This window comes from Bombus bifarius, unplaced genomic scaffold (genome assembly GCF_011952205.1).
Source record: "Bombus bifarius isolate JDL3187 unplaced genomic scaffold, Bbif_JDL3187 scf7180000007987, whole genome shotgun sequence".
In the NCBI taxonomy this organism is placed as follows: Eukaryota; Metazoa; Arthropoda; class Insecta; order Hymenoptera; family Apidae; genus Bombus; species Bombus bifarius.
The window spans coordinates 1,003,167-1,015,742 of NW_022884369.1; the positions used below are offsets into that span (position 1 = coordinate 1,003,167).

General features: G+C 42.7%; 1 protein-coding gene across 3 annotated transcripts in view; it reads right to left on the reverse strand.

Moving 5' to 3' along the window:
* Positions 1–12,576, reverse strand: part of LOC117205176 (extracellular sulfatase SULF-1 homolog) — a 78,105-nt gene that overhangs the window by 15,182 nt on the left and 50,347 nt on the right. For all 3 annotated transcript variants that reach the window (XM_033443330.1, XM_033443331.1, XM_033443329.1), the window contains exon 4: positions 2,111–2,432. In XM_033443330.1, the coding sequence (XP_033299221.1) occupies positions 2,111–2,432 (322 nt within the window). The remainder of the gene's footprint in view (positions 1–2,110; positions 2,433–12,576) is intronic.

The following is a 12,576-nucleotide window of genomic DNA, read 5'->3' on the forward strand; positions in this document are numbered from 1 at the left end:
TATCCACCCACGAGGTTTACCGACGCGAGGAGTATCCCATGGTGGAGTCGAATGAAATAGGAGGAAGATCTCTTTTTAGAATCGATCCCGACGGGAAATGCGATCCGGCAAAAATACTTCGTACAATGAGGCAATCTGTAGTCCCCCGTTCACAAAAGACCCTTCGCGAAAACGTCACGCGTTTCTCTCCTCCTTGTCGCCGTCTGAATCGCGTGTACAAGTCGTTCAGGTACGAGGCTCGTGTCCGGCCAACGAGAAGAGAAACCAAACGAAAGGACGAGAATGAAAAGGAGATGGAGAAACTGCCAGAGGACAGAGACAAAAGATACGTTTTTTTCCATCGTGGAACAGAGAGGTGAATATAATACCTGCATCGTGGAGGTACAATAACGGGGCGTTGTCCAGAGGGGCGAGACGAGACTACCAAGAGGGGTGCACGTTTTTAGTGCTTTTCATCGCACACACTGCACCACCCCGTCTAGGGTACTCCATCACGCGACGATGACACCGTGGCTGCAGTTATCTATCCGGTTGTCTAGTCTAGAGTGCCTCTGTGTCTCTCGTTTTTTCGCCTTCGGTTTCTATCTCTTTCTCTTTCCTCTCTCCTTTACACGCTGTCAAATCATCCACCGACTTCACCGACGTTCGTTTGCGAATTCAGCCCCCGTTGTTCCTTGTTTTCGTTCGCGATTCTTCTTCTCGTTGTCGCGCCAGACCGTTACGAATATCGCCCCGTCCCGTGTATATCCTCGTTAGAACGACGCCTGAATGTCCAACAGCTTGAGAAAACTTTGACACCGGACGTTGGATGGCTGGCGCCCGCGTGCACGCGCACGGGTTCTTCGTAGAAACGGCTCTCGTTGTCAGGAAGCGCGTGTATGGTGGCGTCGACGTCTATGGTACGCTCGCATGTTACCGTTCGTCATGGTGAATGAAAATGAAACGCATCACGTCGGGGGGATTGGAAGTGTAATCATCGAGGTAGAACAGCTTGGACTGGTTTTTTCACGCCATTAGATATTGCTCTACCGTATAGAGTATAGGTATTGTACATTGTGTTTTGTTGTATGTATAATCCTGTATTTGGGAAAATATTGTATGTGATGTATTTTGGTGATTTTTTTAAGAGAATGTAAAATTAAGTATACAAGTCTAAGGGTATAAAATAAATTCAAAAGTTCTCTCAAGCCAGTACGTTTCTCCACTAGACGCTCGTCTGTGAAGACGACATTACAAGGAATGACCGTTCTGTGTATCGTGGGTGATTCCTTTGTAAGAAAATGGGAAGCTTCAAGTACTTGGACAAGGCCATTTGATTTTCTAACCGAGGAAAAGAAAGTGTCAAACATTTGAGGATGGTATAAATCAAGCCCTTTTTTATACTGCTTCATGAGCCAAGAGAATCAACTATAGCATGGTATAGTGTAAAGTGACACAGATCATTTTCTGTAAAGAAAGATACACCAATTTTATAAGACTAGTCTAATAATATTTCTAAGACTAGTTTTATAGACTAGATTTATAGATAGACCAATTTTATAAGACTAGTCTAATAATATTTCTAAGACTAGTTTTATAGACTAGATTAGTCTTGTCTTAAATAGTTTTCCAGTGTTATAATCTTACGTTGCTGATGATCTATATATATCCTATAAATCGTCAGGATATCAAATATCATAAAACCACCGATTCTCCATAAGAGTATACAGCAGTCAGGTTAATAGTCCAACTTATCCTATAATCCGATGTTGAGATCTCTATGCAGAAAATAGCAAATCGCCTCCTACACGTTTCTCCACGCGATTTAATGCGTCAAAAGGATTATCGTTATCGTATATCTCTGCAGCTTAACGTAATAGTCTTGGGGCGATGCTCGAGAAAAGAAGGTAAATTGCGATCTCTGAGGATCTCCGTGGAAAACAAGTTCAAATCCTTTCGTGAACCGTCAAGCGTACATGAAACGTTAATTGAAAGCGTATGCTCGAAATGACAGAATCTTTGGTAATTGGCAAATAAATTTCTGATCCGGGGCTAACGAACTGACCCAGATATATCTCGCCCGACACGATAACGAAGGCAAACAGAAATGACAAAGTTACTCGGTACTTACTGGTGTGTAGTGACGTTGAAGAAGAGGTGCGAGAACTGCGGCGCTGAATCCTCGGGACCGTGAGGCGCCGGGAAACTCGCGACCAACATCACCGGCTTCCGGGCGAAATTGTGTTTACTCTGGCGTAGAAAAGCCACGCTGTCGTTCGCTATCAGGTCCGGGTAATAGTCTTTGCTGTACTCGAAGCCGTGCTTTATCTTCTTCCCGTTCATGTTCACGCTGTAGTTGTAGTACCGTGAATTCATTATGAGACCGCCCCATTCTCGCCAGCCTGGCGGTATGTACGAACCGTTGTACTTGTTCAGATACTTGCCAAAGTAACCTGAAACGTGTGTTTGCGATAACGTGAATTAAATTAAACCTCCGAATAGTTAGAGGAAACTCGTTTCTATAAATTGATTGTAGGTTTGAATTAATCTGTCCTGTTTTCCTGTGATTCGTGATTAGTAGTTGCAACTGCGAATTCGTGTGTGCGTATGTGTACGTAGGACGAGTGACCTGAGCGCTAGGGTTATGGGTGAGTGGGTGAGTATTTGACAGAATGCACACGGATACACGTCATGGTTGAGCTGTGTGTAGCAAGAACGTGTGTTGTTAACTAGTTCTACCTATGTGGTTAAAGTGACTGTATAATTCATAATTCTCACTGTCGTACGAATTCTAGATTAGTTAATTGTTGTTCTTTATATACTGGCGACACGTAAACTGGAAGATCGAGTGCGTTTGGGAAAAAGTATGGATCAGAATGTTGCTATCGAGTGAATAATGACACCAAGGAGTGGCGAGCTCGTTTCAGGCGGACTTAATGAAAGAAAGATCTCTAACACTGGCTATCGCAATAGTAATTAATGTGCTATGGACACGCTCGGTTCGTCGCAGGAACTGACTCATGTAACAGATCGATTACCCTCCCTAATGTTTTGCTTTTATTTCACCCGGCAGTCGAACCGAAAAACGCGGCTTACTCCACGGAACCACCACTCGATCGATCGATTAAGAGAATGTAACTTTCTCGCACTTCTAACTTTCTATTTACCGTCTTCTATCCTTCGTTCGAAAGAACCTAAAGAGAAACAACAGGAAGGAAAGAATAGTTGTGTGTCGAATAATCAGCCATTCGATGTCTGTAAGCTGTCCTAACGATAAATTTTAATCCTTACTTCCACGATTGTCTCTTTATTGATCACCAAATATTAACATCCAATAACAAAAAGTGGATCTGATCAGTTTAATTTCTAAGATACTCAATTAAAATCTATTCGAAATACTTTAAACAACGAAACACCTTGAATGATAAAATTTTCAATTTCTCACGGATTCGATTCTGATCTAGGAGAATTCCGGGGAGAAATTTCCAAGATTTTCGTTTCGTCCGCGATAAATCAAAAGGCAATCCCATTTTCCACTACCCGTGGAGCCTTTGGTATACAGACACGTCGAAAGATTCATCTCGGGGTAGGGGGCGGGGGGTAGCGTTGAATTATTCATACGGGGCACCATCAAATAATTAATTCAAAAGTACCACGCCGTCCCTTTCGTGGTAGCCGCGTTTACATACCTGTAGCCGCGTTTCACTATCGGATAGCCTCTAAGCGGGGGCTTATTTATAACAGTTTGCACGAAGAGGAGCTTCTGAAGGGAGACGGGGCAACTTTTTGCCGGGCCAGGACCACCAAGCTGGTCCAATCGCATTACTCTCGTTTTGTGTTAAACGATGACATCTCAATAAAGGACCGCCTTGTCGAATAGATATAAAGAACAGTAAATCTTCCTGGAATGAACGAGTCTTGGAGCGAAAATTCCACGAGCGATCCTCTTACGTTATCGCCTGAACGATTCCAGCCGTGTACAGTCGCTAGTCTACAATCACTGGTCACTGACATCGTAATAGAATCTTTGATCTGTCTGGGTTTTATCGTAACCTGTCATTAGCACCAGTGCAATGTACTTAGTCACCTTCGAATGGCTGTAATCTTGCAATATTCTTGCTTTCTATCTTCGAAACAGTTGAGTCATCGTTCTTATCTTGTTCTCTAACCACTTAACGCACACGTTTGTATCGATGTATACGGGTGTAGATTCTTTTTAGTTTAACTGATTATTTGAGAGATCTTTATACTATTCAGGTTACGATTTGACTTCACACCGAACTTCACTTCTGGGAAATTTAATTCACGCAGTAAAGAAGCAAGTGAGAGAAAGCTTCGATAATCCTAGTGTTGAAAGAGGAAGGGAGAATATTTCAATTTCAGATGTCAGGGATGGTTTTCAAGCTGAGCCGAGTACGGATCGCGCGAACTGACGTTTCCCGCGGTGCGCCGGGGGAAAAAAGGATGTCGAGCGGATGTTCGACCTGGTTTCTTCTTCGACACGAGACTAGCGGGTAAGGTGGAGAGGAGAGAAAAAAGTAGTCGCGGATTAATTGCCAACGTCGTTTGAAAAACTTTGACCGATCGTCGTTAAGAGATATTGTCGGGCCACTTTTTTGATATCCAGACGCGTTTCGCACGAAACAGGTTTAAAGGATCGTGTTAATCTGTTTGAAAAGAAAATTTGCATAAACGTCCGTCGCTTCGACTTAGCGTTAATCGACCGCGTCCACGATTGAACTTTAATTATTATCGATAAATTCAACTCATTGGACATCGTGCTGTGAATACGGTAAAGGCCGATGGCTTGTCTCTTCCGTAATCGAATTAGTTTTTCGACCAACACGAATGGTGTGAAATTTCTTGAGTTACAGGAAAGATAACAGCCTAACTTATCAGCGATATCTTTTAATAACCAATTGACAGCTGAATTATACACAGTGTATTTATGAATATTAATTCCTTCCTATCGAGTAATCTGGTTTTCTTGTCGTGCATAATACCTATATCCTTGCGAGGTCGTTGCCACGATCTCCTTTAAGTGCACTTTACGTGACAGTGACTTAGCGCCAGCCTAAAAATATCTGGATGCACCAAGCAGCCGTAAATGTCAATTAGATTGCTATCGCACGATGCAGCACATGCGATGAACGCTAAGCGTTGATCACAATAATGATTAGCTAGACGGTCGACGACGAGTCTAATTGCTATCCCGTCATCCCAATTTATCACTGTCGCCCTGCTCTACCATTTCTTACGTCATTCTTTGAAAATGTGCATTCTTTAAAAACCTACAGTATATACTTTGCTTATGAAAGCGGTATGTTCAAGTATATCGAGTACTAGACACGGACAATTGTACCTAACTAACTGCACTTTCACTTACGGACACGCATCTATCGTATTGAATGTAAGTACCCATTATATAATCAGATATCCCAACACTTTGGAAAATTTTCCTACACTGGCGTCCATTATAGCTGTTACCCCTTTTGTATTAAGAACAGAAATGGGCTGACTTTTCTTTTGGATCTAAGTCACCATGTCGACGATTTGACGTTAATCGGAGAAGAGGTTCTATTCTATCTGAAACCAAATATTACAACGTCGTCCGCGATTCGACGCGGTTTGCTGGCTCGATGTGCCCTTTTCGTAAATTCGTTTGATTGGCTTGCCCATATTCCCGCCTACACGAGCGTGTATATCCGCTGCATCGACCGCAGCAACCGTTCCACGATTCCCCCCTGCCGGATATTCGTTTTGTTTGTCCGAAGAGAGGAGAACTCGGAGCCGCGACTGGCGCCAGGATATCACGGTTCCTCCGGCTCGTCCTTTTGTCCCGCTTTGTCGGACAGACCGATCGACCAACCCGGCCGGCTATGTCCCGGCTTTTTACGATCAAACGACGTCCAGGCTCGTCTGGCTATTATTTTTGCATTTTTACCAAAGCACTTTGCGCGTTTTCGCTTTAACAACGCCACTGGCTGCAGCACCGCAGCCTGCGTTTCAGAAGCAACAGGTAACGCCGCGTCATCCCTCGTACTTCAATTGCCCTACTTTCTTTTCTTCCATTCTGCGATGCCATTCTCAGATAGGTTGCCATTTCCTGCGGATAGATTCTCGTCTCGTGAGTTTATAATATCGTTATACGTGTACAGGTATATAACACAGTAGTTAGGTCCCGTTTCCGAAAAAATGCCGTTTAGCGCAAAACGTTGCGAATTAACGCAAAAATGGCGGTTAGATTTCAACAGTTTATTGATATGTTTATTAAAACAATCAATAATTAATATGAAGTATTACTAAAAATGGATTAAAAGTTGCAATATTCAGAAATCCCACACACAAATTTGGACATCATATCACGCTTACTTAACTGAGAAACATCAAATGACGATGCGCTAAGAAACCCTTCGTTTTTACATGAATTTCTCAAATTTCTCCCATTCTCGGTGATACGGCGAAATCGTGTTGTAAGAACACGGTTGTAATGCGAAGGAGGCCTACGTAGTTAGAATGGTATCGCACATGTAGTTCAAACATTTCATAACTCAAAACGATTCAGTTTCGTGTTAAAAATTGAAAAACTTGTTTGTGTCGTTTTTCGGAAACATATAGTATCGAGGTCGTTGCATCGGAGGTCAAGGTCGCTTGAAAGTTACGAGGAGTCGTAAAGAGCACGTTGTTACCAGGCCATTTGAAGAGCACATTGTTACCATGGGGTTCTGTAGAGATTGCGTTATTGGTAGTAAAGGTCGTTTGAAAATCTTAGACGGATCATCGAGTTTGTTAACATAGATTTTGAAACTTATTAAGGGTTATCGAACTTCTAATGTCTAGAAATTAGTTTCAAACGTTTCAGGTTTAACGTAGATTCTCTAACCTAACATAGATCCTGAAGATTACTCGAAAATCATTTTCCTATAAAATAATCGTTTTACGTTATTTGAAATAATTATTGTGATACTATAAACAAATAAGATGATACCTTATACACCTGACAAATAACAAACCATTCACAAACGCAATTATTCTTATAATGTAATTTAGAACGCTTTAAAAGTTGTAAAAAGTTGCTCGGTGATCGGATATTTTAAAAGCAAACGTTCCGCGATAAACGTGTAGCGCGCTCCAACAGTGCAGTGGTACTTCAGCAATGACAAAAGAATTTCAATGAACAAGAGCCGCGAGCCCCATCCCCAAGTGCATGGTACAAAAGCCTGCGTCCGCTGGTGCTCCAGTTAAATCTGATTAGCTGCAAGCAATGCAGTTCATAAATCCGATAGCAGCATGTTAAAGCTGCTCTATAACGGCGCGCCGGTGAGATATATCGGAAGAAATTTGGAGGTTGGTTGCGAAGATTGTCATCATCGTTTCGGACTCCTGTCACGAAAATGGACCAACGTGTTCGGGACAGCCGAATTAACGAACAGCACAGGAATTAGCAAGGTTAAGTTACACGTGGCTATATTCGGCGCATCGCGATGAACCAAATCGCTAATGGGTCTCCTTCCAATTATTTTGGCCGGTTGTTTCGTGCGCCAAGGGTATTAACCCCCTTTGAAGCTGGCCGGATCGTTCGCGTGTCGGCCCGTTTCTAGGATTTTCAAACGTCCCGCGGACGATTTAAAGGTGCATCGCATGTATCCAACGCGAGCCAAGTTTAACGAGGCCCGTAAAAACGTATCACATAAGAAATAGCAGCTTTATATTATACACAAATCACCAGTTATTACGAGGAAATTTCGTGATCCCGAGCCAGTGGTTCGAGACCAATAAAAATATATCCTTTTACGAGTAATAAGGAGATGACGTACACGCGAGAAGTTCATTCGACGAACGAGCATCTTTGAAAGTATCGTTGATTCTAGGAACCATGAAACCAGTCAGGATGTTCCTTTCTCAGACTCTGTTTGCTTTTCTGACTCGTGTATAGGTCTCGACAAATATAGCCGAACCTTGGTAACTCGAATTCTAAGGGAAGAGCTGCAATCTTCCAGTTTTGTGCAGGTTTTTCCTTATCTAATTTTTCGGTCAAAATAAATTTTAACAACCTTGTAAAAATTTTTACGGTAGAACGAAAGCGAATGAGCAAAAATTTGGTCTTGTAGGAGTTCGAGTTATTGAGGTTCGACTGTATCGTGAACGTCGTTGGTGCATCGTCGAACTGTTATTTGCAATTTCTCGGAAGACTTTAAAACATCGTTTCGCCGTGAAGTAAACTCATGGTAATTCGAAGGCACCGCAATTACGCGAATTGTCGCATTTAATAAGCGCCACACTTACCAAACATTAATCAGAGAAAATGCTTCTGAATAACATTTGTGCCTTCGTCTCGCGTTGATACCGTCATTACGCAGTTATTGTGATTATGTATATAATGGGGGCCGATTTGTCTTATTATCGGAGCAAACGATTTCGCCCCGTGTTCCTCGTTTATTCTCAATTGTTCATTTCTTAACGAGACTACTGGAAGACCGTTGGTAGTTCGAACACAAGAGAAGTCTGTATTCGGAAATCCATTCGCGAACAAACGTTAACAAGTTGTACCATCGGGGGTAGAAACACCTTTCGGGCGCAGCTGCACCTGCATCGCAAACGCGATTATCAGCTACACGACAACTCCTACGTATTTCCAGGCCTGACATTTCCTGGAATTTGAGTGGGTGCTCTCCATAGAATAGCGCTCCACCTCTATAAACTGAAGATCAATCGTCTCAAGCTGTATAAACTGGAATCCGGAACTCTTATGTAAATAACTGAAATGCCAGCAAGTGTATAAGGAAGTTACGATATTTTAGATATCCGAAGAATGGGAAAGGTACTTTAGATACAAACAAAAGTAGTATGAAACACGATAAAACCAATCAATCATGATCATATGATCACGTAACATTTTCTAGAAAATAAAGAACTTATTTAAAGGCAGTACAATTTGGATGTCTAGTTACCTACACTAGGGTTGTAGCATAGTGCAACGTGTTGCCAGAGCTTGCGAAATTTCCCCGTCTCGTATCCTTTTTTCGCGATTCGAATAAATCCCAGAAGAGGAAAACGCGAAGAAAATCACGTCTCTTGTTCGAAAAGACTGCAGTGGTTCCGGCGGCTTAAGGTTTAAGGTGTCATTCGTTTTCACCCAATCACAGGCAGCTTCGCACGCCTTTTGACGACGGCGTAGAGAGGGTCGCAAAAGCCCAATGAATGCACCGATCCGCAGAGCTGCACCTGCATCGTGGGGGCCCTTTTGTGCTCGCGATGTGTGCGACCCTCGTGTATCTTGCGGCGAGCTTGTGGGTGCCCCGTGTTAGCCAGGCTCGTCTTCGACTACCTCTCCTCTCTCCACTCTCTTATCCTCTTTCTATCTCTGTCTGGCCTCCGGTCCTCGTTTCCCCCTTCAGCATCGGTGTTCTCTTTCCTTCGTGTCCCACGCGAGCACTCGAAAAACTGGCGGCGCGTCCTCTCGAGCCGCAACACAGCCATGAACAATGCACCTCCGCGCTGGTCTGCCGCGCGGCGCGATTTAAATTTAGATAATCTCACCTGCACGAACCCGAGTTAGAGGCTACCTGAGCCACACATCGTGTGTGCACACGCTCAATCGTGCCCCTTCCGCACTACAACCACCACCGCTATGGGGTTGGTCATCCCTTTTCCATCGTACCTTGTGTGAAAACTCCGAGTTTCTCTACGATGGTTACCTCGAAATTTCCTCCCGATTGTAAATTTCTCTCTTTATTGATACTGCCCTTTTATTACGCAGCTATTTTCCAGCGGCGAGACTAGAGGTACGGCGAACGAACGTCTCGTTGCGATTACCAAAGTTAAAACGCGTGAGTCACGGTTAGAACTTCACGGTTAACCGGGAACTTCGCGTATTATTAACGTGGATGGTTCGAAGGCCATTTACGGTTCAACTTCCTTAACGAACTCCCAGCGAAATATTCCAGCAATATTACAAGTTAACTACCAGCTGCCTTTGTATCTCTTAATATCCGACATATTTGCCTGTCTACGAAGTACCTCATCGGTATCTCTCATCGTTTTCAACGTTGCATCGCGTACATATCCATGTAGATGAGATTCGATGAATTCCATGAGATTCTCCGGCGAACAGGGAGAATAACGACTACGTCAACGATGAACAGTCGAGCAAGAACACCGACCTGGCTATCCCGATAACGCCTAGGCTCCTCGCTTCAGGACCTCTCACGAACCATCCAGAGTTTCGTGCGGTACCGGCGCATCTCCGCTTGTATCTATGTTCGGTTCCTTCCTTCGTGATCGTCTTCATGGTACATCACCGAATAGCGCCGGGGATATCTTTTGAACGGAGGCTGTTTCGCTTGCCTTTCAAAATATTCTATGGAGTCGTGATTACTTTAAAATGGGATTATAGTAAGATGGAGTTACTCGAATCGGTAGAATACGTAAGGCGAGGCCGTATGACGAAGCTAAGCAATTTGCCAAATTGTTGTTTTTCATATTTCTTCTTGCTCGAGTTAAAGTATACCAGATATATTTTCTCATCGTTACGTTTAATACGTGCGTACATTTTAAATGTTCAAGCGTACCTTAGTCTACTTTTGATTCGAATTGAAATATACTCCTCATAATTTCTTTTCCGCATCGAAGATGTCTGCATCGGATATTTTATAGGATGTTAGGAGAAACGCGATGTTTACGAGACGTCCAAGTTTGTAGAATTATTTGAACACGCTTAGAGAACCGCGAGCATGTACAATGCACGCGAATTATGAGACAGCGAACGAGAAACGCGAGTCGAACAACGCGATATATCGTTTACCAACATCTTTCCAACTCATCGCGGTTTCGTGCTTTCTCCTCTGCCTCTCATGCCCTCCGTTTTGCAAGCCTTGTATCCAAGATTCACGGAATAACCTACTCGATTGCCATATACGACATGCCGGAACCGTGCGAACTCACAACGTACAAGGGGATTTGTTTTATTGCCGTTTAGGTCTGGCGTGTGAGGGTAGAAGTTTCTTCGTTGCGTCGATGTGAAAATACGATCTCGAACGCTCGAACGAATCGAACGCGAATTCCACGAAACAAAGTATCGTTCCATCGATTAAGAATTTTCTCCTCGCTATTGGAAATTGTATCTGCATGAAAAGTTATCTTAGAAGTGATTTTTTTTCTATTCTTTTTAGTTATGAATCGAACAAGTCCTCGTGAAGTTAATAAACCGTAGTTTAATACTTTAACTGTAATTGTACTGTTAATGATTCTAGTCTTGCGAATATTACAAGACCTTATCGCATTCTCTGCCTACTCCCCTTCAATTTCGCAAAAACCATTGTTGGATTTGGCCGTGGTTTCGTAATAACCATTCTCAAACCGCATCGTGGGGGATCTCTATCGAACAGAAAGGAACGGGTGTTCTTCACATGGCCATTTTCTCGCGCCTTGAACACCCGTGCGAAAATCTGATACCGATAAATTGGGTTTTAAGAACACCTATGCTAGCCTACGTAAATTATACGGTAGAGAACGACTCTCAGATAAGGGAACATCCGCTCTGGTATTCACCCCGCGCGACGCCCTTGCTCAACCATTGATAAGAATTGTTAAAGAGTCACGAAAATATTTCTATCGATGGTCAAAAATGATTAAAACTCGGGTTAATGTTTGAGAAATACCGTGCATCGCACACGTACGAGAGTCAAGGTACGAAATAGTAAAATTACCGAATGATCACGATTTGACTACCTTCTGAATGTTTTACCGATGAATCTTCAAGGATTATTTGCAACGTAATAAAATATAAAGTCCGCAAAAAGTTTGACAAGGGAACAAATAATATCTTAAAAGTAAATTGCATAAATTACAAGTTATTCAGTGTCAGGACTGTGAAATTATAAAGGTCTGTAGCCTATACTTTGTAATTTGCCAGTTCGCTACTATTATTGGTTGGTAAATTATTATGCAAAATAATTCTGCTAATTATCAGGAATGTTTTCACGACAACGATTATAAAATACACCCTTTTGACCAGGAGAAATTCGTCGAAGCCGTAAAATGCGGTATAATAATTCGTTGCCAGCTACAAGCAATCAAAGAAACGAGGGAAAACTTAATAACCATGCCAAGAGTACTTCTCCTCTTGTGACGGTTGATGAAACTCTTTTTAAATAGCTCGTTTCCCGAACGTATACTTACATACGATTCATAGTTTTTCGCGTTGGAAAGCGTTTCATTGCACGGCAAACGAGAATCGAGCTAGAGCGCACGGTACGGTCGCATGATATCTTTTCCGAGAATCCGTGAACGAGATCCAGGTGCCACGAATGGCTAATAAGTATAACACGGCGGTTGTAGCTTCGTGTTCGATTTGCATAAAGTAGATCTCTGCTCGGTGAAATCTACCGGACGTCGATCACCGTGAGCCAAGTATCTGCACGATCCATTAAGATCTATCTGATATCCTATTAAGATACATACTCTAGCTTATGCGACGCATTTAGTTTATTTCACTGGAAACAACATAATCGAGCCATTGAATAAAAGATCGTTCGTATGTTCGTACGCGAAAAATTCTTAAACACGCGATACTTCGATACCATAAAATTCAATTTT